Source organism: Photinus pyralis, unplaced genomic scaffold (genome assembly GCF_008802855.1).
Source record: "Photinus pyralis isolate 1611_PpyrPB1 unplaced genomic scaffold, Ppyr1.3 Ppyr1.4_LG7, whole genome shotgun sequence".
Taxonomy (NCBI): Eukaryota; Metazoa; Arthropoda; class Insecta; order Coleoptera; family Lampyridae; genus Photinus; species Photinus pyralis.
In genome coordinates this window covers 23,163,204-23,188,657 of record NW_022170738.1, presented here as the reverse complement: position 1 = coordinate 23,188,657, position 25,454 = coordinate 23,163,204, and the positions used below count along the sequence as shown (strand labels likewise).

Genomic DNA, 25,454 nt, shown 5'->3' with positions numbered 1-25,454 from the left:
TCGTCGATCAGCGATCTCCTCTCTCCATGTCTCTGATGTAATTACGGCTTTCATAAAAGCACTAGTGTTCATAATAAAAGCACGCTATTTTCTATAGCAAACGTCAAAATTGACAAACGCGATTACCATGACATCCACTAGTATGCACACTTGATAATTTTGAATCTTAATTTACGAAAACGTTTAGATAACTCAAAAATCTGAATAAAATCCATTTGGACCGTCGTAGATTGAATTTTGAGTGATACACTTTCTATATGAACGTTATTAATGACGTCCATAAACGAACTTGTATCATTAATAACTATTAACATATGCATAAATCTTAATTAGTGACCAATCCTAATATATCCATATTTTAATTTTAGAACCATGGCCCAAGTGCAAATCTTCGATTCCTCTTTCAAACAACTAATCGGCGATGAAGTCAAATTTCTGCAAATGGTGGCATCCGAAGCTAGAGGTAGGTATATTCGCCCTGATCGATCTTTGATAATTATCGGCGATTCTTGTTTACTTTCAGAAACAAAAGAGGCGCCGGAGAAGTGGACCCCAAGTTCCGTATCGGGATTAATTTGTTCGTACTGCAAGACCTCATTTAATGACGTTCAGCAGCAAAGGGAGCACTACAAATTGGACTGGCACAGGTATAATCTGAAGCAAAGTTTACTGTCGCGCTCCCCTCTTACCGAAGAAGAATTCAATGAGAGAGCAGGCAAGTTATACCAATTTTTTTTGGGAGTAGGTATTAAAACTGATTTGCAGATGACGTATCCAGCATATCGGGTTCGGAATCTGAGAAAGAGGATAACTTGGAGAGTATTGCTACCTCGCAAGGAAAAATATTTCTTAAAACTAGTCAAGGAGTTGTATTTTCGATGTATAGGTGTTTACTTTTTGCAAAAAAGGTGACTAGGCCTTCATCCGGCGTACCTATATGAAAAATCTACAACTTTTAGGAAGAATTGGATAATAATGTACTTCTGGATAGGTTGCGCGAGTGTAACGTAAACAATCAGTGGACGGTCATTATGCTGGGCGGAGGACATTTTGCGGGCGCAGTTTTTCGAGGGTCTACACCGATATTACACAAAACTTTCCACTGTTACACAGTTCGGGCGGGTCAGGGCGGTTCTCAGAGTTCCAAAGATAATCGATCGGGATCGCAGTGCAAAAGCGCAGGGGCGTCATTGAGGAGATATAATGAAACTGCTTTAGTACAAGTGAGTAGGTAATGAGATCTGCGGTTAAGTAATTAATGATAAAAAGATATGTAGTAGATTTGCCGATATCTGATTGGCTAACAAACGCAGACCCTTCCTGACTCTTCAGATCTTGGAATTTTTACAGTCCCATTTATAATGACCTAACTCGCCACATTTGTAACATTTTGGGACAAACTTCTTTGACTTGTCGCAACTCCCACCGCCCTTACCGTTACCATTCCCTTGCGTGGGCTTATTTTTACTGGTAAAATAGACAGTATCCTCAGTAGAACCATAGAGGAAATACAATAAGAGTTACAAACAAATAGGATAAACTGGCATTGCTAATTTTCGCTCAGAAGATGCTGTCATCTGCTTTTTAAAGGGGTGTAACTAACCGTAAAAATAGAAACTCGTACATTCATTAGTGTGCTGATATGCGGTCCCTTCGTTCTGAGATGGCGCTATAGTTAGTCGAGGAGCGCCTAGTTACGAAATGCGTTCTTGTAAATCTAGTTTGGAAAAACGCACGTAGTTCCTTCACTCTCACAGTTTAGACTTTAGAGTTTCATTAAAATTTTTCTCTACGTTTTAAGACATAAATACAATTTCAACCGAAATACAGTTCAACGAACGCCCAACGTACTTATTTGGTTTCAGCAATGGAACAATTTACGACATTTACTGTAATGGTCAACACTCAACTGCAAGTGTACAATCTAATCTACTATGAAATATGACACTTTCTATACAATGTGTAAAAGATAATTCACATAATTCGAAGAAATATGACAAAACAAAACGCGTAAAAATTAGGAAAGAAAGGTTTTAATTTTGATATCTAGAAATTGAAATTATAAAAGCTCTCCGGTGTGAGGTGTTTCTTCCATTCTTCATCACTGGAGATAACTTGCATCTTATTCTTACCAGACCACATATGCTCTACAATCTAATCAGTAACCAGCAATGCAATGAAAGTTGATCAGCAAAGATTGTACTTTTTTAGCGTTGGTGCTATTGTTTTGCGTGTTCTCCGTCGGTCAGGAACCACTTTTGTCGTGTTAAACTACTTTTACGGGAAGGGTTCTAAACTTTTACATGCGACAACCAATAGAGTCTATTAGTGGTTACGTCATAATAGCCCTCGAAATTCGAATTGCAGGACTTGTCTGTTTTATTGTCGGAAGTATTGACCCCTATTGCCTTATCCATTAAGGATCACTTTTAAATAGGTCCTCTTTATGGGTTTATACTGACCTTATGCGCATCAAATAAGCATATCGATCCTCTTATATCGAAACACTGATTACTTTACTTTAAAACAGAGCAATAATCCTTAAATAAAATCAATTAATTGCGTTATAATTAAAAATTAAAGATATGTCTACCATATTTACACTTTACGGTTGGCAATATGGAATGATCATGACCTTGTTCTTGTGTTTACATTTTCCCAAATGCGAGATTTGGTCGTTTACTTGCCTCTAAAGTTAAGTAATCAGTGTTTCGATATAAGAGGGTCGATATGCTTATTTAATGCGCGTAAGGTCAGTATAGGCCCGTAAAGAGGGCCTATTTAAAAGTGATACTTAATGTATGGGGGGATAATAGGGGTCAATATCTTTGACAGTAAAACCGCCAAGTCCAGCATTTCGAATTTCCCGCTCAATTTCGACGTTACTCTAATAGAGTCTAATACCATTTTACATGCGCATGCCTTTAGTGGCAAGTAAAACTTTTGAAAATGGGAAAGGCAGGGGGGGGGGTAACCACACGTTTTACCCATTCATGGTATTCTAATTAAAGGTCTCAACAATAGGAACTGTTTTCTACGAACTATCGCTTTTTTTTCTGACACTGAAAAAATTAGAAATTACTACAAACGAATTTTTGAATTTTTAAGAAATCTTTTTTGAATTTTTTTGAATCGATATTGAATTTTTTCAGTGTTATATTTAAAAAACAGAATTTAATATGCTATTTTTAGATTGAAATATATAGGGTATGCCATTTAAATAAAATTAAGTTAGATCCAATAACTTTTTTACCCGAGTACTGTATAATTGTTTATTTTCAAGAAACATTTTTTTGTTTCTGTTTTTACTAAGAATATATACGGTCATTCTGAAATTGAAAATTGTTTGATTTATTTCCATATCTCTGAAGCAAAAATGTGCACATTTTGATTTTACCATTACAAGTTTGACCCAAAAAGAGCCCATAACGCCTATAAAAGTGTCGAAAATGGTACACCCTGTACATGAAACACTATGTAAAATTCTAAAAGGAAAATAAAAATGTATTTTCATTTAAAAAAAAGTTGTTGGTTGTAACTTATTTTTGGGCATGTGCTCTTTTTAAACTTTAAAACTTAATACCGTAAAATCAAAATTTTCGCTCGGGTAAGAAATACAGGGAAAACCACAAAATTGTTAATTTTAAAATGATTATCGGCCCGTATTATAAAGCCATACAGCATGCTTAACTATGTTGTCAGCTAACAGTGTTGTTAAGACATGTGATTGGATGTTTTTACAAACAATAACATCATTCTTAAGCCGGCCCGTGTGTCGCAGTTGAGTTGAAGGTGGGCTGCGGTACCAAGGGTCCCTGGTTCGAATCTGGGTACGGGCACGGGTATTTGTAAATGTGTAGTGGGTTAGGTTGGTAAAGCAGCCTTAGCTGAAACCCCGCCCACTCAATACTAAAGACAACCAGTTAAATAAGTAATCGTAACCGATTTACAAAAAGTGCATTTCCACTTGCATTCATTTCTCATTTGTCAGATGCAACTTCTATTAAAATCGTAAAAATCCGGCCACAACTATGAAAGATAGCGTTGCATATGTGCAATCCATTTTGATGTCCTACTTCAATTTCAGTTTATAAGAAGAATTTCATTTCAATGCTTTTCTAAATAAGAAAGTTGGAACTGCGCATGCGCAAACCTAAATTTTGAAACTAACGTTAGATTTTCCTTTATTCAAGTGGCTATGTATCAAATTTAATTTAAATGCTTCCATCAATAAAAAATTTTGCAATTCGGTTTGTAATTAGTCAAGATGCGAAAAGGGCACTGTGAATTTTGATTCAATTCGACTCAACTTTTGGCATTGCGTACTATATGGCTAAAGCCATGCCCATATTGAATTTGAAGTTAGACGACAGTTTTAGGACCGTCTAGCTGGGCCATTGTTTAGCAGCAAACAGTGATTTAACTTTTTTTTGTAATTATCTCTTTTTAACGCATTTTTTGCTAATTTATTTGTAAAACGATGGCTTTTAATCTCACTTTGGCCGGCGGGCTAGCTGCTTGGCAGCAAATGAGACCTCGTAGAAGATCGCTTGTAGAAAGATGAGGAGTGTACTTGTACCTACCGAGCTGCATAATTAACAATTCTGTAGGGGCGGGGCTACTTGATGTGGGGTCGGTGACATCCGGGCGCCATCCCCGAGCGTGGTTTACTAACGTGGTGATTTTTCAGTTTTTCCTGCAGAAGAAGATAGGAAAAAACTAAAAAATTACCACTTTAGTAAACTACGCTCGGGGATGGCGCCCGGATGTCGCCAACCCCACATCATGTAGCCCCGTCCCTAAAGAATTGTTAATTATGCGGCCTGGTAGGTACAAGTACACTCCTCATCTTTCTAGAAGAAAGAATTTCCAGTCAATGAGTCAACTCAATTGGAATGTCTCTTCAATTTATCAATCGAAACTTCCCTGACAAATGACCCAGACGATAGTAACTAAGTTCTACGCACTACTGCTGTTCTTACGATTCGAATGAAATTGACTCTTGCAGCATGTGCACGACATTCTTGAAACCTGGCAACAAGAAATAGCAAACAGTGGTTTGATAATATACAGAGCGACTGGAGCTTACAATCAGTCTATCCTGTTCAGTGGGAAGGTACCTCTACTAAACCGGTCAGATAGTCGTCTACGAACCGTTCCATTTTCAACAAGAAGGGCCACATTTACAGAAGTGAAAAGGGTTCACGGTCTTTTATCATGTGCAACACTCTATGGTGAGTCGCCCAAGGTAAAAAAGCCTCACTTATATTCAGATTGATAGAGTCATCACAAACTTTGGATGATGTTTTAAAACACGAAGTAAAGGAGACCTCCCCGAAACGTAGCAAAGTGAAAAACAACAATATCAACCGCGCAAAATCGCGTGAAAATGTCGAGAGACCTCTTCCTGTAGCATACCCGGCGTCGCGCAGTAACAGCTTGGAAAGAACTGACCAAATCCCATCCGAGGACAACTTGTACATTTCTGAGCAAGAAATATCGACGAAAAGTCTTCTGGAAAATTTCGACGACTCTTTGACTCTAGAGGAACGACGAAGAAAGAAACCGAAGAAAACCAAGTCCAGAAATAAACGCCAAGCGGAGCGGGAGGCGCTTCACAAGGCAAAGGTGTACGAATTAATGCAACTTGGAAACATTCCAAATTTCGAATTGTACCTCAAAAATGCAAAAATACCAGACGATGAAAGTGATAACAAAAGTAGTGTGATAAATGAAGTAATAGACGCGCACGGCAACTCGTTGCTTCACATAGCAGCGATGCATCGACAATTCGATTTGATCCGTTACCTATTAGAACACGATGCAGATCCCTGCTTAAGAAATAGTAGTCAACAAACCCCATACTCTTCCACACAAGACGGAGATGTGCGGACAGTTTTCAAAACTTTCGCCTCCGAGTTTCCCGAGAAGTACAACTATAACAAGGTGAGTGAGGGGTAATCGACCGAATACTTAACTGCTTTTCATTGGTATAGGCGCAAATTCCCATACCCGCTGTTTTAACCGACGAACAACTGGAAAAGAGAAAGCTGGTTAAGAAGTTAAAGCGTGAAAAAGAAAAGGAAAAGAAGAAGGCGACGGTCCTGAAGAAACAAGAGGAATGTGAAAGGGAGAGATTCCTGCAGTTGAGCGATCGGGAAAAGGTAAAGGAAATTGATAAGTACGTTTTGAAATTCTGTGCCTGTTGTAGAGGGCGCTCGCTGCCGAACGTCGCATTTTGAGCCAAGGAGGCACCGTCGTAGCGCGCTGTTTCCTGTGCGCGAGTGATATGTCCGGGAAAGTTCCATTTGAATACTCTGGTAATAAATTTTGTACAATAGACTGCTTAAAGGCACATAGACTGGCACATCCGATTGTGCTTTCATAACTATCTGTAATTCATGTTAAATTAAATGTTGTTGTCTATTATTAAAGCACTTAATACAAGCAGTTTAACTGATAGGCCTTGAACTTACAGCATGTCATTTGACCTTACCGATTACCAAGGTCAACCCCTGACAACAACACACTCTTTGATCTTTGACCTTACAGGACTTTATACATGCCCTTAACGTGTTGGCTCATTTTTATGAAGGCGCAACTTTGGAACGGCTCATACACTAATACTCCAGAGAAAATAAATTGTAATCAAGATGGCGCCAAATGTGGTGTAATGGATTTACAGTTGGCAACTCTGGGGAAAAATAATATACATCTAGCTTTCAAGTCGCAATGGCGCACTTGTGAATCTCGGTATCAGTTGGCTCGGAGTGGATGGCCCAAATGAATTCCTACGCTACGTTGTCTAATACCTACTAAATCGGTTTTTTTATGTGCTAGGACGTACTGTACATGAGACATAATCGGGAAGGGAATTGAATGCATAGTTTTGTGCGTAAGAAAAGATAAAAACAAATATTGTACAACAAGGCGAAATCTTCTTCGGGACAAAAACCCCGGCATAGTCCACACAAATGCATGAAATAAATCAAGTGCGATAACAAAATGCAGGAGAAATACACAAATAAAATATCTCAAATTGTACGATAAAAGTCAGGCAATCGAATCAAATGCAGTTAAACAATTTAGGTAATAAAAATAAACACGAGAGATATCACAAACATAAGTGGAAAGCTAAAATTAGGTAATCAAGTTAAATGCAGTTCAATCAGCATGAACGAAACAGTACAAAACATGATAAATCAGATCAAGTACCAAACACATGTACTGTTCAATTTGGGAAAACAACTCGTAAAATGGCAAATAGCATGTACAAAAAGGATTATTTCAAAAGCATAGCTCCAGCATCGACTTCAATTAATTTAACACGAAAGGTACATGTGAGAATGCAAATAGAAAGTATTCATTAAAAGTGTTAATAACCCAAAATATCCAGTCGGAATTGCGAACTTCGGAACTTCACTTCTTTGATTGCACTTGAATCTCGACTTAGACGAACACTGGCGTCGTTGTAACGACAGATCTAAAATTGGCTCTTTGATGGTGGAAAAAAGTTCCTTTCATGAGTAGTAGAATAACCTTGACACGCTCGATAAACACAACACTTCGACTAAACTTCTTCGTAAACTCCACTTCTTTAACTCGACATAAACACTTACTTTATATAACGTAATAAAAAATCTCTTAGAGCACTCAGCTAACATTCTTCTACAAAACACTACAACTTGCACGATGACTGTCTTGTAACAAACTCAACTACCGCTGACTGCGATACACCAAAAGCTTCCAGCACCAAAAAAGCAACGATTAACGTCCACCACCAAAAACCATCAACGAATATCGCCCACCACTAAAAAAAGCAACGATTAGCGTCTCTTTTCCTATTTAAAACATTCTTCCCTTTCTGTTCCACTTCCAACTGCGTCTTCAAATAAATTAAACACTTGTGTTTTCTTATGCGCGAAACCCACTTATCTTGAATCTAAATAGCTTGCGCAGCCGTAACCAATTTCTTATTGCAATGACCGGATTTAAATGAGATAACTTTAGCAAAACATTTGACGTAATTCTATTTGCATAATAAAATAAAGGGGATTATTTAAACAACGTTACACATCATTAAATCTAATGCAATTCACCTCACATTCAAATGATACAATCGAATCTTGTGTCCAATTTCAAATTAACCACATTTACGCTTAAAAAGAATATTGAAATTCGACATACAGGGTGACCCGACATTACTGAAGGTGTTGAAAGCCAATAAATCGTCCGCATGATGTAGTTCTCCGTGAAAAGTTAGTAACGAACATGAGAAATACTATAACCAAGCTAGTACTGACATCTAAGGCTCCAATCTCTACTGTAGGCTTGGGACGTGGGACCAAGTTACAAGTGCAATGGGTGGAATATTTTATTTGATGTGATGACCAAGGTCATGTAACTTACCATAGTTTTTCACAGTGTATTTTATTGCATCAAAGATGAGTCACAACCTGTGCGCTTCGCCCTTTCCTAGAATGTTTGTTACCTGCTTACCTGGCCCATCGTTCCCTAAACATGTTTTTAATCTCAACCGCAACCAACTTTGTGTATGTGCATTTACTTAAACTTCATTTGTTCCAAGTTATTGTTGAGAGGTTCTACCCTATATATTCAACCTACGATGACGCGACTTATTAGAATGGGAGAGCGGTCTGCGCCGTCTTGAACACGATAACTCTTTGTTACGTTGTAATCTTTGCATTTCTTTATAATTTATTTGTGTTCTGTAGACAACGTTTTGTATTTGTTTATAATTTTCAACCTTTGTTCTTGAAATTGACATGATTTAACCTCAATGCATCAAGCGTATGGGAAATATCGTTAATTTTTATTGTTTGAAAGGTTTTCACTTTTGGTGTAAATGTTTGCACAATTTATGGTTATCTTTTGATCATGATCAGAGGTAATATTTATATAAATATTAGATCGTTCATTTAAATTTGTGGAAGTTATTAAATTGTTTGCTGTGCACGAGGCGGCCACGAGGGTGCTAAATAACTGTAACCACATTACTTACAACACCTAATGCTGGGACTGATCTCGAATCTTAATTGTAGGCTCGGATACTCCGAACGAAGGGCGAGTTACCTATTCCAGGGGTGGAATTCTGCTACGAAAAACTCTTTGGTTTAGTACCTTTGTGCGATGAGGGTTGCGATTCAGTATTTTCACTTATTTTGGTTACCGTAATGGTGCCTTGCCTTAGATGTTCGATCACTGTGTCACTTTTCAATTTTAAATTTAAGCGGGAACTGAATACTTTTTAGAAGGAATAGCCATTTTTAAACGTTAGCGGGTTGATTTTTTTCGTATTCCTGTAGTCTGAGGTTAGCGTAGAATCAGGCGTTAAATCCGTTTTTCTACTCCTATGTTGTAAACATACCCAAAATGTCACCCTGTACTGCACGTCTAAATCGTTCATTATATCATACGGTTGCATAATGAAAATTAGAACTGTTACTATATATATATATATATATATTACGTAACAGGTTAAAGGTCAAACGCGAAATGTTAATTTAGTAGGTTGTCAGCCCTGCCTAATGAATGAAGTAACGTCAGATTTTGTTGTTGTAGGTTATGTTTCACATTTTGTAAACTTCTTTGAACAGAATTACTCATAATTTGTTTAAACATTGCCATTTGTATGAGAATGGAGCCTGTATGTAATTTATTAGCCGTGCCCAATTATTTTTCATAATCGTAATGGGCTACTCAAGAATGGTTTGAAGCTGCGTTTAGCTAATTAAGCAAACTCTGTTGCTACTATTTTGTATTTTAGAAAACTACAATAAGTACTCGAAGAATTAATGGATGGTGCCAATTACGACTTGCATGGAACACGGAATAATGCACTTAATACTGGGTAGTCCGATGCTTCCTTCCCGGGAAAACTCGTTAAAAGACGCAGCGTTTTGAAGGCCTTAGTATTATCGATAGTTAGGTACCTAATACATTGCCAACTGCAACAATAGAAATCGTTCAAAACTGTAATGAAAAAGAGCACAAACACCATCTGAGCTAGTTAGGTAGTAATCTTCAACTTCAACACTTGTATCTTGTATCCTATTGGCTATTGCATCTATGGTGCTAAAATGAAACTCACATTGCAGTAAGGAATAGGGATGTAAAAACCCTGCAATACACTTCCAATCTAAGTAAAAAGTATTTATAAAATTCTTGCTCGCTGGCGTGCATTCATGGAATATAAGTGAGGTTACGTTGTATTTTGTATTCCTTTTAAATAGACCATGACATTTGACACTTGACAGTTCTAATTTTTAGTTCGAAGTTCGAATATTTAGAACCAAATCAATCGTAATCTATCAATCTTTTATCAATTATATTCAAGTCGTAGAAAAAGTATAGTCATAGACCAAATACAATAGACTGTGCACGGCGTAATGAATCATTGGTCGCATAGATGGCGCACACATTAATTACGATGACCTCAGTAGCGTTTTAATTTTATTTCGCGAATCGTGATGCTGTTTTCCGTTCATGCAAAAGCGTTGGTTACTCGCCTTATCATGTCAGCTACAGGAAATGTTTTTGCAGAGTCAAATTTCACAGTGTAGAAGCTACCGTTATATTTTTTCTACAACTGAACCGATTGCTTTTAAGTTCAACTTTGTCATGTGTGCGAAATACTTTTTTTCATTGTTGACGGTTTCGCGCACGTTGTCAAGAGCAACCTTACTTATTAATTAACCGTTTAAAAATCTAGTACTTCGCGTTTCGAAATTCGTCAGAAAATGACAGGTTTTTTTTGACAGTTTTAGAAAAATAGGTTTTTTATAATAAAATAAAACAAAATGGGAAAGTGTAAATTTCAAACTGAGTGGTTGAAGAAGCTAGATATTATCTTGGGGTCGAAAATTTAACGACGAGAAGGTGTTTTGCGTTGCGGTAATAAGTATTTTAAGAATGTATCCATTTTATGTTGTTACGTTGTTTAAAATGTTATTAAAATTGCAACGTCTATGCAGTTACGTTTTAACGGTTACTTTTTTTTTTAGATATATTGCCGTTTATGTATCTCATCATTCTCATCTATTACAAAATAAATATTTTTTGCTTAATTTTGTATGGAAATTAGTTCTTTAAGGTCTCGAAATGGTCTCTATTTTTAAATATGTAAATAGAGACCAAGTCTCTATTTTTTTGCTAAAATCAGTTGCGAACCCTGTTTTCAACGAAAACTGTTGATAAGTACTGGCTCCAGTATAGTTGTAAAAAAAATTTGCCAATTTTTTTCCAAAAATATGTTTTAAAGGTTTTCATTAAACGAAAATGCCCGCATGTAATAACACATCAACAATGTTTGGAGCACGTAAAATTTTTATTGATCAATCTAATAACTTTACGTAATTATTACAGTTCAGTTCAGCGTTACGACAGCCTCATCGTCGAATTCATCCTAAAATGTTGATCGTCAAAAATGTGTAAATAATTTATTTGTTTGTATTAGCCTCTATTAGTGATTGTGAAATTTAATTTTACTTTATTGGCAAAAATTTATGTATTGGACTTTGGTATTTACATGGCGTTATTTTATATTCTGTTTAAATGCTATAGAAAAAATAATAAAAAAATAATTCGCAAGTATGCCTTCAGAAGCCGCCAGATTCTGCAAAGAAAGTTATTCAAACTGCGGTTATAAATTTATAATGTAGATGCAAATTTCTTTGAAAACGAAGTACCTTAAAAACGCATGTGCAGCATTTTACATTCCTAAAACGTTATCACTATTTTGGCCCTCGTCATGGCGTAATCTTCAATGTAAAATTCGTAATTCGAAAGAATGTAAGTATATTTTTAGCAAATGCAGTCGCTATAAAACCGGCGCAAACATCAGCAAATTCCTCTGGTGTTAGGTTTATATCGCGTATGAATGGAGTAGGCAATGCAATTAGGCGGGAGAGGTGATTGTATAATCTTCAAACGGTTGTCGTTTCCAAACGAAACTTCGCGTCGTCGGCATAAGCTGCCGCTGACTTTTTTGTAGAAAATTTAATGCCCTTTAAAAAAGTCCGCATATATTTTCGTCAATCTCCTTTTCTGAGCGTTTGGAAGAATTGGTCAGAGAACACAATTTTTACAACTCTATATTAATAATTCAAAAATCGGACGATATTACACAGCATACAAACCAAAATAATCATATTTACCAATCAAAATAATAATATTGACCACGCAATCTGCCAAATGACGGGTTTTCAGTAGTATAAAATTATTCAGTTTTAAAATTTCTGACGTTAATTCAGTGCGCCACTGGTTGCTGGTAAGCGACTTCTGTTGGTCCAACTCCATCTATACGTATTGGTCCACATTAAAACCGGTGCTCAGTCTATTGTATTTGGTCCATGGTATAGTACATAATTCGAGTGCTAATGCCTATTACGCACTCGATTTTATTACAACACTCACTCGCTGCGCTCGCTCGTGTCGCAAAATACTCGTGCGAAATAGGCTTCTTAACACACTTATTATGCAATATACTATTTCCGTGTATTTGGACCATATTCACGGCGATGTTGTAACTTCATATTCCGAAGTCCCTTCTTTAGTTTAGGTGGTTAGGACTCGTGATTTGAAAGTGGATAAATGTGACCAATAATCGAAATTAAAAGTGCTAAGAGGAAAACTATGATTGTTTTGTTTATCTAGATACTACTAACCTATACGGAAATATGAAATTAGCTAAAATTTAAAGACGTGTACAAATTAGGATTGGTAGGTACGTTATGAATTGTTACAATCGATTCCATGCTTAGACCAAGATTCCATGGCAATATTAGTTGATTTTTTGTGGTCGACCTTGATCTGGTTAACCGGTTTCAGTTTTTCTAAACTCCGTCAGTCACTCAGCTTTGCGATGAAAAGAAACTCCGAAACCTCGGATACAGAAAATGTCCCCGTTCATAATAAATGTACTCTGCCACCTCCTGAAGATATCGTAGTAAAATACATTTATAATGGTTGTTTTGTCGAGACGAGAAGAATATTTAGACGTTTCTTGACAGTAAGCGAGGATAACGCATTTTGTAAAACTGTTTTACGATCTAGCGCTGCTATTCGCGAGGAAAGGGCACGACACCTGCAACAAAATTATTACATAGTTCACCCGTTCAGCGCCGCAAGGTAAGTGCAGTAATTTTGCTGCTATGGCACCGTGTGTTTTAGAAGTGCATGGGAATTTTATGTGATTATCATGTCATTTATTATGTTGACCTTCACTCCCTTTGAAATGACGATTATACCTTTCGATGCGAATTGGATAGCAATTAGGCGTCTTATTAGTGGCACCATGTTGCTAGACTTTTGTCTAAATTTTGTTTGCGGTTATCATGACGTAAAAAACAATAAGATTGTCTTGGGCTGGAGAAAAGTGGTAAGGTACTGTAGGTTACATGTTCACTGTACGCTTTTGATTTGAACTACCTATACTTTTAGGCACTACTTAAAAACATATTTCCTGGTCGATATACTATCGTCTATTCCAATAATTTTCATTGTGTACTACATCCCTATGCCAACTCGCGTGGTTGTCGGTCGTGCAATGAGATGCATGAAGTTACTGAGATTGGTGACTTTATTGAGATATTTGAGCACCTATAGACACGTAAGAAATATTTTGTGTTCGGACCCCATAATCTATGAAACCACGTATTAAGTTTATAGAGATTGTTTCAATAAGACCAAATTGGGGAGCAAAAACGGGGAATTTTCGTTAATTTTGAGGGAAATGCGTCTTTTTTCCATATTCTCAGATGGTCCTAGTTTGCATAGTTTTGTTAACCCTATAAGCGTGATACGTACCTATATCATCGGATCCGTTGAGGATATACGGTTGTTAACCATTTCAAGCTAATTTAAAAATTAACTTCTGCTTTGTTACAGCGCAAACAGTATAGCATCAACAAGTTCAGATTATTTAAGGTATCCATTGTATTCCTAATCGTCGTTCTGTGGGCAACTAGCTTTTGTTATCTATACGCTCTCAGCAAATCAAAAGATCAGTTCAGGGGTTTTCTACGCAGCTGCTTCCATGCTTTGTGTAATGTTTTCGGCGTCAGTTATGGTTATTTTACGGGGAACGATGAATTAAAAACTATATATTTCGTACTATGCTTTCTAACGTTTGGAGTCATATTTAAGATGTTTATATACGGTAAGTGATAATTTTGCAACACCCGCCATATTAGATTATACGAGGGTTGTTCAATAGAAACACGTTTGATCTATGCAGTCATGACCTGGTAGTCATGGCAACCGAACTCATTTGTTTAGATTGTTTACTTAAGTACTAGTAAAGCGTCTGTCAAAATTATTTGCAGTTTGCATACATTTCGACAAGGAACAGAATCCACTAAATTCTGCAGATAATGCCCGACCAGAGTTGGACTGGGTCACCTGGGTCACTGAATTAAACTGGGTCGCTGGGTCACGTCATACTCTCTTCAGTTAGACCCAGTGACCCGGTTTGACCCAGTTTGACTCAGCGACCCAATTTCACCCGGGGACCCAATTTGACCCAGTAACCTAGTTTGATCGAATAACGCAGTTAAGTCAGTGATCTCGGTTCAAGTGTACAGATTATGAAATAAATGAAACTGAATGCTGGTTTGTTGAAAATAATACTCGATTGCTTGACAACTGTCATTTCTGTGATGTTTGCTTTAATACTGCCGTAAAAAACTTTCTATGTCCCGAATTGTATTATAGTAATGTTATTTCTAAACAGTTCCCTCCTTCATTTCTTTGCTTCAGGCTTTACCAGTTGCTTACTGGTGTTCATTCACATTTAATTTTCTTCTACTAGTTAGCTTGATCCAATTCTTTTCTTTAAATACTTTCATTGACTACAAACCTATAAACAAATGCGTTTGATTTTTTAGGTATTAGTTGTTGGCGAATATTTTGAGGAAGCTTTTTTTAAAATTAAATGTTACTTGAAATTGTTTTGGGTGACAAAATTTAAATACCAATACAAACCTAATGCAATAAATTTGAATAAAAATTAACCTTAAGATATTCCGGATACCTAAATATAATTTAATTACTGGGTCACTGGATTCAACTGGATCAACCTAGGAATCTGGCTGGGCCACCGGGTCAAGATGGGTCACCGGGTAAAGCTGGGTCACCGTGTCAAGCTGGGTCACAGGGTCAAGCTGGGCCACAGGGTCAAACTGGGTCACCGGGTCGCTGGGTCAGTAAACTAACTGGGTCACCGGGTCACTCTATGCTTGACCCAGTCGAACGCTGTGCCCGACACCATGTAGCCCAGACCACCCAAACGAGTCAAGAACTGTTTAGTCGTATGAAGTGGGAAGTCTTACAACATTTGCCTTACAGTCCCGACCTCCCCCTTTGCTATTATCATGTTTTTGGCCCATTAAAGCAATCACTCAAAGGACGGGGGTTCAAATCGGACGCTGAGGTAGAGTTTGCGGCTAGGGAATGGTCCGCAAACAGCCGCAAGAATTTTACCAGCACGGAATTTACCGATTAGTATTATTAGTACAACAGTGGGATTCATGCCTTAATGTTAATGGAGATTTCTTTTAAAACCGGTGAATAAAAAATGTTCTACAGCCTCTAAACGTGTTTCTATTGAACAATCCTCGTACAACAGGGTCCTTCAACTAAATATGCTAGTACCTGGTCTAGTTGTGCCTATTCAAATGAAATCATTCAATGTTGAATTACCACGTTCACATAAAAAGTATGCGAGAGCTAATTGCAATTTCAATCATACTAGCGGAAATTCTGCACATGGTAAATACGAATTTGAGTGTGAATAATAAATACGAACACTTCATGAACCAATTACATGAATTCATCCGTTACAAGCAACTGCCAGAAAATATGAAGCAACGTATTTTGTTGTTCTACAAGTTTAAGTTTGAAAACAACTATTATAAAGAAGACGACATTTTGGAAAGTTTATCGGAAAATCTCCAGCAGGTAAGGCCGCAGGCGCCGCGGACAAGCATTTACATCGTGACCTCGCAGGACATCATACTACAGAACTGCCAGGGTTTCATTGAAAAGGTTGAATACTTTCGCAACTTACCTACAAATCTTCTATTGTCACTTGTGAAGTGTATGAAATCGGAAATATTTATAAGCGGGGACCAAATTGTGAAAGCCGGAACGCCCGGTAACGGCATGTACTTTATTTCTTCAGGCACTGCTGCCGTTTTCAGTCCGGATGACGTAGAGGTAGGCCACTTGTTCAATTTCTATGACTTTGACGCATCCTGTGGGTATATTTTCAGGTTTGCCATTTGACAGATGGTTCACACTTTGGCGAAATATCGCTGCTAATAGAGGAAGGAAAGCGAGTCGTGACTGTTGTAGCGATCGAGTGCTGCGAATTATACTTTCTAAGTCGTAAGGACTTTCAAATCGCGATGGCCCCGTATCCCGAATTGAGGATGGAAATGAAGGCAATGGCCGAAAAGCAAATTTTGCATTCATTGTTTGCGCGACGATTATAAACGGAAGAGTCTTGTTTTTGTGTTTTTTCAAGGTTTAGTCTTTCGGATATTTAGATGCTACTAACATGTGCGGAGACGTAAACAAATCTAATTCGGCATAAATTGTACTTGTCAAATACCGCACTAGATTTCTGTAGACATTTTCTATTGTAGTAATAGTCTGAAATATTAGACGAGTAAAAATATTATTGGATAGTTAGATACTACTAACACATACGGAAGTTTTATCTTGGGAAGTAACATACAAGCGATCAAAATGTCTTATTCAAACCTATACAGAGCATCTCAAAATACGCAGAAATAAACTGAGCGCAGCTGCTGCCAACCCTGTCGTGTGGTCCGTACATCCAAACTTAATGGCGTTTGCTTCACGTTTTTTTCTAACCACGACGCCTTCATTTTCTAGTATTCCAAAACATCCAAACCGTGACTGTAGACTTAGAACGTGTTCAACCCAACGAACTTCAAAGAACTCGAGGAAACCCTCCGATCCGCAAAGCAGAACTACAACTACGTTATATATACAAAGGCACAATGAAGATTACTGACCTTGCTCCAGAAAAAGATCATCAAGCTGTCCGATAAATCCACAGTTCGCATTTTGTCTCACTTCCCACAAGATATGAGAACAGTAATTGATAATTGGAGGGTTTGTGTTCCATTTGCATCCCAACGCTTTGGCAACTTGGAGTAGTAATATCCTAATCGCACGCCAGTTGTAAGCCTGAGTAAGCGATATGAAGAACTTACTTGTGCGTTATCCCATATCCCAGCATGCATTTGGACGCCGTGACATATTCCAAACAAGACCGATCGAGGAAACAACGACTACGTTTCTTTCGTGAACCGTTAATTATTTCCGTAAGGCATTTGTCCGAAAACTTCTCGGGAAACCACGCGTTGGATATGATACCTAAATACTGATCGCATGTATGTATTTGAAACGGAGGCGTTACAGCGCCTACAATCCCTCGAGTAAACTCCACGTCCTTCTTCCACACTTTGACATCAAACAGAAACTTCTTAACTGAAAGTTACAGCAATAAAACTGGTTAATTGAAAACGGATGATGGAGAATTACACGTCGTGTAACTGCGAGATAGATTTTTATGCTCCCAGCGAATTTGACTTAAAATTTCGGATGTTTGATTAGACAATAAAAGGTGCTTCTTTTCGGCAGCGCATAGCTTCAACAGGTGCGCTACAATGGATTCATAACTTCCATCTTATTCATAAGACTTACCTTTCGCGAGAACAACTCCAAACAGTCCGTCGAGATTCATTTCGTCTACATTTTCGGAAATAAAACCTAAAACGCTACTCAAAGCGTTTACTACCCGGTTTTCCAAATCATCGCCTATAGGACTACATTGGCACGCACTGAAGAAAACCAGCACGATGAGAACCTGCGAAACGTCCATCGCGGTATGTCGTTATTCAAGTTTTACGTTAAAGACATTTAACCCATAGTCGTCCCAAAAACGCATCGATACATTTTAAAATGATCGCTATAATTTCAAATTGTTTGCCTAATATCCGATCTGTGTTTCTGCGTGCTTTAAGAGTTAAAGTATGTAATAGTAGCAACTGGCTGAGATAGAAATTGGATCGAGTTTCGATTGCTGTGACAGAACGTCACTGTTCAATTTATGAGGACGATTTTTCTAAATTACGTTTATTACCTTAGGCACAGCTTTCTTACATAATTAAATGGGAAACATGAAAATTAAATGTGGCAATACGTGCAGGAACTCTCCGCGCAAAAAAATCTATTTCGATTGCATTGTCGACTTAACAAAAATAATAAGAAATTTAACATGTAAATTAAATTAAGCTCGTAGAAGAAACTGTTATTTTAACTGAAAACTGTATGCCACGTTTATGTCAAATTTCGGTTCGTATGAACGTATGGACCGTTTGGAACAGTGACTTGCACAATATGCATAGGTCATGCGGTTCAACTTTTACTGTATCGAAGATATTCATATGCACCTTGTCATTTGAGAAACATTTTCATATAAAATATGGACCTTATTATCATTGGTACCTCAAGAAGATTAGATGTGTCAGAAACATTAAAATGTAATAGTGAGACATAAAGCGAGAACCACTCCCATTTTATTAACGTCGTCCCCAGCCCACGGTACTTTAGACGTGGTCCCATCCTATATTTGAAACCTAAAAATGGTTCAGTAGATAACAGAAGCCCTTAAAGCAGGCATGTCAATCAAACACGCGGGCCGCATGCGATCTTCCGTTCTCAAACCTGCGGCCCGTCACGATGTTTGCAAATTATAAAATTTAATTGCACCTTGTGTCCTATTTTGGTTGAAACTGCAGTGTATCTCAGCTGTTTTTTTGTGAAACCACAGACAGAATCAATCTAGTTTCGTGAGATACAGGGTGCCGGCTCGTGTAGCGTAGTTCAGTTAAATCTGGACTGCGGTGCTAAGGGTTGTTGGTTCGAATCCGGGTTCGTGCATGGATATTTGTAAATGTATAGTACGGCTTGGGTTGGTAGAGCCGCCTGAAAACCAGCCCACTCAAAAATAAAGGCAACATAAATAAATAAAAAACGAAAAGTTTGATTTTTTGGGACGTTATCAGATGTTACTACCGATGTAAGATTAAAAAAGGTAAAAACGGCCTATTTTAGACATTGTTACGTAGAATCCAATGGCGTAGTAAAAGAAACTTTTAGACCACCGTTTCTGAGGTTTGACCCGAAGTTGGTATTTTTTAAATGCAACACCCTGTATATATTAACGTCAATTTTTGTGTGCTCTTTTTCCTATTATATTGATGTATCACAACCTGTATTGTTTTAATTTGAGCGATTAAACTCAATAAAAACCTTATTTTTTACTCTTTTTAAATAGTAGGCCATGGATTCATCGAGATTTTGACTTGTTTATTGTATCCATGGCGACTAAGGCAGCCGATATCAATCAATAAAAATGGCTGACGGTAGAAATATGTCATTTTAAAATTTTGAATGATAATATAATAAAAAAAAATATAAGATGATACATCAATGTAATAAAGAAAAAAGAATTAAAAAAATTTGTACGTTAAAGTATACAGAGTGTTGCATATAAAAGATACCAAGTTTGGGTCAAATCTCAGAAACGGTGGCCGCGACAACTTTTTTTGACTACCTACCACGTCACTACTACATAATTCTACGTAAAAATATCTAAAACAGGCAATTTTACCTTTTAACCACCCGTACGCTAGTAAGGGAGGTATTGCATCGGGGTAAAAAATGACCCCCCTCCATTTTTTACGAAAATACACGTTTTGAGGTAGCAGGAATCCGAATCAAACAAAATTTCGATATCAGTGTGACTGTGGGTCTGTCTGTACTCTCATTTCCGGGAACCAAATTTGGTACCTATTCATATTTTTAGATAAAAGAAAGGGCTCTATTTTTTCGTGTTATTGTATTATTAATGTGAACTTTTTTATCATGTGACTCGCAGCAAATGTCCCTTGATGATAAATGAGTTTGACATGCCTGCCTTAAAGTATTTCGTTTTCATACGCATATTACCTATACATTTTCTTTAATTTATAGCATTCATCTAAAGTGATGCTACATTTTACAATGATCCTGTATGAAGATGAACTGCACAAATGCAAAATCAGCAAAGTTAAATCAAGACACTATTTCCTTGATATACCTATAAACTAACGTTGTTTAAAAATTGCTGAAATACCTAACATTCTTGTAAAGTGGCTGCATTGTATTTAAAGAATGCGTGTCTCCAGGGAGTGTCTATACGTTAGCGGTGCCAAATCCTTAAGTAAATACATATTTTTTTCTATTTTTACGTTTATTTAACGTATATTTACATACTTTACAAAATATGACGAGTAACCAGATTCCGACATGCTTTTTCACTGCCTACAATGCTTAAAATAATGCAATTACTGTGCCGCAAGAGGTCGCAATATGTATTTTACATGAAAATGACAAAATTTGTATTGACAGGATGTTGGGGAAGTTTGTTCCGAACAGAGCGAGTAAGTAATATGGTATTGGCGACGCACACAGTAGTATAATCATTGAATTTATAACTATAAATTCAATGTAGTGGGTTCATTACAGATTCCTGTATAATAATTAACAAAAGAAAAAAACTGACATTATTATTTATCTTTCTCGATGGTAGAGACATCTACGTCTTGTAATTTAAACTATTTAAAACAGTCATATATCCTGCCATTTAACCCGCGCTTCTGATAGTTATAAATTCAATGGTATAATATCTCAAATATATGCAGGGGCGGACCGGGTACTTACGGGCCAGGTGGAGACTGCAGTGAATTGAGATTTCGATCGTGCGCCTAGATAGAAAAATGTGTAGGCAACTAACAATACAAATTATTGATGATTTTTAATGAAGATTCTAAAACGCTGCAGGCTATAGGTCCTATTCATTCACAAACAAAGCAATTAGTACCTAAATAAATATAAATTGAAATACCCCTTATCATTATAAAATATTTTCATGCTTTATTCACTTATGTCGATAGCAAGTTTCTTATTTTAAATAGAGCATCCTATATTTTATTACATTTTCGAAATCTACATGAAAATCTACGTCGTTTGAAACCATGTTTCCCTATACCCAGCATCAAGTTTTCAAGTTATTCAAGATTTTTCAAAATTCAAAAATAGACAGTACTGACTTGATTCTACGTGACAATGATTTAAATTTTGATCGCTTTTCTACAGGGTGTTTTAAAACTAATGTTCAACTTTATTAACCTCAACAACAACTTTTACATCAATCTAGTATTATATTCCGTATACCTATCTGTTATGCTTTCCGTTTTATTTTAGATTTTCTAAAATTGTGGCCCTTATACATAATTTTCCTAGGATGCCTTGGAAAAAATGCGTTAGAAGACCTGTCAGACCTTTAAGTTGATAATATAATGACAGATAATAAAAAGTTAAATAAAGATGACATAATAAACAGAAGCAGGTAATAATAACAAGCGATAAAATTAAAAAAACATCAATTGAGGTTTTGTTGTACGTCGCCACCGTTTTTTTCAATACATAATAGAATCCTCCGGTTAATCCCGTTGGTAGTCGCTTCTATAATGTCTACTACATCCATTTCACTAAAAGCTCTTCTCAGTCTAACTTACATAGTTCTGCACGAAAAGCAACTGGTATATAAGTAAACGTTGTCTTTATATGATCCCACACAAAAAGCCCATTGGCGTTTTATCTGAAGTTCTAGGTCAACGCCACGGACCTCTGTCTCCTGTCTTCAAAAATGTTCTTCAAAGACATATAAGAATCATGGATAGAATGAGCCGGCGCGGCGTTCCGTCATGTTGAAATCGGTTTATTTGAAGAAGTGAAACCGGTCATATTTTCTTTCGATATGTCAAGAAAAACTATGTTGGTATGCACATTTTCAGATTTAATTGATCAATGAAAGCTTGAATACTTTTAGGTAGGTAAAACGGTTTGCGTGACAGTCTGTAATACTTGGTGTAATGACGGAAGTAGGTATCCACAAGAATCTTATCATTATAAACTTCTAATCAATGAAACCAGCAAAGAAATAAATTAAATTATATTATTAGGTAATATACGAAGGTGTTAATGGCGCCGGACAAAGCCCGAAGGGGAGAATTTTATTACAGATACCAATGAATAGCCTAATCTCTAATGCTATATTGTTAGAAAAATAAATAGGATTAATTCGCAATGGGCTCATCCCGCCTTCATTTTTTATTTCTGATCCACAAAGTACATTAAAAATAAAAAAGACCCGTGTGTCCTCAATTTTTATTTGCGAGTAAAATAAACCCAAAATAAATTATTGAAAAGCTGTTTTTCTATTTCGATGTGGAAACAATACCGAAACCGTACTTGATTGGTCCAGTTTGCGTGCGTTTCTAGACAGAAATGATACTGAAAGAAATAGAAACGTATTATTTTTTTCATTTTGTTGGATTGGTACCCCTCGCTTTTTTGCCGTCATCGGTATCCGTCAAATCAAAACTAAACATAACCTGTAACGTGTAAATAAAGTACGAGAGGAATTTTTTACTAAATTTCAAATAAACAAACAACAATTTATTGTACAACTGTACAAGAGACGTGTTTGTCATCCGTAATCATCATAACATTCATAACTGCCGCAAAATGGAATTATGACCAAATAATTAAAAGTTTGAAGTTTGAAAATACAGGAATCAGGTTAGCCAACGTGAAAATAAATGAACTTTGTCTATTACCAACATACACTGAATGATAGTTTAAAATTACCTAACAACGCCTAAAGGCAATATTTATAATTTGTATAATTTATTATTTAAAAGTCGAAATAGAAAAAATAGTATAAAGCACACGTGTCATTTGATTACTTGTCGCACTCGGCTTTTGCCGCATTCGCCGCTACGCGGCTTATGCGGCAAACTACCTCGTGCGACAATCTTCGTCAAATGACACTTGTACTTTAATATACTATTTTAGTCCGAATTTGAAACGCTTCAGACTAAATACGTCACAAACCTACAACCAATCACGTAGAAGTGAGCTGGCAACCTTACCCGAGGGTCTGACGTTTGTCACATTTGACGTTTTGAGAGGGATGTTTAACTGCTTCTAGCACAGCCGTCTATAATTACAAACCGTGCTGAGAATTATGGCAACACTGCATGGTAGGCCGATTTCCTAATTCAACTTGACAGATTTCAGGTGTATTTTATACGTGTTTTGGGTGTAATATTCCTATTTACCTGTTTTAACAGAGCGAGAATGCGACAATTTGTGTTACTCCGTATGGAATGAACAGAAATTATTATTCAGGTAAGTTGCTAAACGAAATATATCGATTTGTTGTCTTAACCTCTAAAGCAGGCTACTTGTTACTGGACCCTTTACAAGCACTTGTATTTGTTCAAAGTACCTGTACAAGCTCAAATATGACCTACACACTACGTGGTACGTAAGTACGGTAAGTGTTTATCGTGAAAAAATACAATTAGTTTGTATTTCAGGTATTCTAGCACGGACATGTCAAATCGATTTTCTGAAGGAACCTTTCAACTTATTCCCAAGAGTTCATGGTACAGGAATTTGAAGTCTACGGGGCTCCCCTCTTTAAAAGCTTCGTACCTAGACCCACTGGAGTAGCGACTGGCTTAAAATCTGCCATTCTGAATTGCACCTGGTGGTTGATAAAACCTCGCTGATGCACAGCGATTTACTATCCTTTTGCCGAAATTAAGTGCTCAAGCGTGTGCTTCACCTCCACCTCTTTCGACAGAAGTTCGCCAATTTCGGAGATCTCGATGGAAAACACATTATGATGCAGTTACCAATTTACAGCGTTCCAAATTTTAAAGTCAAATAAAAATGTTATTATCCATTTTTGTAAATAAATAATATATATGCACAATTGTAAGCTGCCTAAGTATCTTTCTTCTACATTAAAACCGCCAAGGCGAAACATAGGAGAGAGGAAAAATGCCATTTTTCAAGAGCAACAAAACGCCATTAAAACTTACATCGGCCCACCGATTGACTTTCGAACAACGTTGCCAAACTTCTCAGCATGGCTTGTAATTATAGACGGCTGTGCTTCTAGCAGGAAAGTGACAAGTGCCTGTGACAGATGACGCAAGTTATAAATGCCATTCTCCTGCAATATTGCCAAGTTTTTATGTCATCTGAATGGTTCTAGGAGCTGATTGGTCGGGCTTATTACGTCACAGAGCCCGCCACAATCATATCGTTTTGAATAAACCTTTAAAACCGCACATGTTCATTATTTTTTTGCTAATCAGCCTCTATTTTTAAATAAACTTTTACTGTCCAAAAAAATGTTTTATGGTTTCAGGTACACGGTTATTAAATTAGAACTGCGGAATTCAACTACACTGTAAACCCCCATTGCTAGATAATGACAATTTCGCCGGAGAGCGTATGGTGTAATTTAAGTTGCCTAATTGTGCTTTCAATTGGTGAAATACTTCATGATGTCATCAAAACATTTTCCCTAATTTTTTTTCTTATTTTAAGAGATGAAAAAGATATACTTACCTATGTACAATCATACAAGTTTGTTAGCTGGTTGTAAATCGCCACACCCCATGTCTGTATGTTTTATAGCGGCTCCGTTATCTTCAAGAGAAGCTTTATCAATTGTACTAGTTATTTCCAAAATTATGGCAATAAACTTCAAAAAATGGTTTACGCACAATCATTCTGTTGGTTAATACCTACAATATTTGACATCGGCCCTTTCTTTAAATGCGATTATAAAATCAAAATCTTAAAGAAATGATTCGTTTTTTTTGCGGATAGTTCAACTTACACTGCAGAGCCGCCAATACAGCACATATACCTACTTATAAATTTCCAACGGGCCATTATGACCTACAGGCCAGGTGGTAATCGGGATTTCGGGGATTTTATTGAATGTTTATTTCATGTTTCAGAATAAATTTTTGTCATTGTCAAACAATTGTTTATTCGAACCTCCTTGTCTAAGATTCGAACTCATTTTGCTACCCAGATAGAGTACTCATGTCAGATTTGTGACCAAAGCTTTATTTCTGGTGTGGTGGTAATCAAAATGTTTACGGATTAATACTTTGAAATTTACATGTCGATTAAAACTGTCTTTAAATTAAGTAATTCCTATATAGTCATTATTAGGATTTCTCTTGATAGTGGAGCCGGTTTTGCTTTGGAAAAATGATGTTAAAAGTTTTAGTAATTGAGCTACTATATAGGCAGAGGTGATTTGTGGGTCAAGCACGGGCGTAGTGACCACATGCCCTTAATTACACAAATTGTTGTCCGTTACGCTGTCCAAAACTGATTCAAATGTTGAGAAATTTATTTCCCATGTAATACCAACTGGTTGTTGGACACCCTGTGCGGCAAAAATAACAAATGAA

General features: G+C 36.8%; 3 protein-coding genes across 3 annotated transcripts; 2 read left to right on the top strand and 1 right to left on the bottom strand.

Moving 5' to 3' along the window:
* Positions 1-363: 363 nt before the first annotated feature.
* LOC116176961 (ankyrin repeat and zinc finger domain-containing protein 1-like) lies at positions 364-6,460 on the top strand. The gene is made up of 8 exons (XM_031495811.1): positions 364-463; positions 524-715; positions 766-908; positions 960-1,223; positions 5,009-5,234; positions 5,282-5,946; positions 5,997-6,164; positions 6,212-6,460. The coding sequence occupies exons 1-8, from the start codon at positions 373-375 to the stop codon at positions 6,386-6,388; spliced, it is 1,926 nt and encodes a 641-aa protein (XP_031351671.1). The 5' UTR covers positions 364-372; the 3' UTR covers positions 6,389-6,460.
* A 6,274-nt stretch (positions 6,461-12,734) lies between these two features.
* Positions 12,735-16,700, top strand: LOC116177095 (potassium/sodium hyperpolarization-activated cyclic nucleotide-gated channel 1-like). The gene is made up of 8 exons (XM_031495968.1): positions 12,735-12,745; positions 12,877-13,149; positions 13,192-13,404; positions 13,462-13,630; positions 13,909-14,179; positions 15,773-15,978; positions 16,027-16,236; positions 16,293-16,700. Exons 2-8 carry the CDS (start codon positions 12,884-12,886, stop codon positions 16,512-16,514), a joined length of 1,557 nt encoding a protein of 518 aa, XP_031351828.1. The 5' UTR covers positions 12,735-12,745; positions 12,877-12,883; the 3' UTR covers positions 16,515-16,700.
* Positions 16,701-16,785: 85 nt separating this feature from the next.
* Positions 16,786-18,083, bottom strand: LOC116176121 (UPF0764 protein C16orf89 homolog). Its single transcript, XM_031494594.1, has 5 exons — positions 17,758-18,083; positions 17,596-17,715; positions 17,265-17,541; positions 17,064-17,215; positions 16,786-17,018 (listed from the first exon to the last, which is right to left on the bottom strand). Exons 1-5 carry the CDS (start codon positions 17,933-17,935, stop codon positions 16,786-16,788), a joined length of 960 nt encoding a protein of 319 aa, XP_031350454.1. The 5' UTR covers positions 17,936-18,083.
* Positions 18,084-25,454: the final 7,371 nt, after the last annotated feature.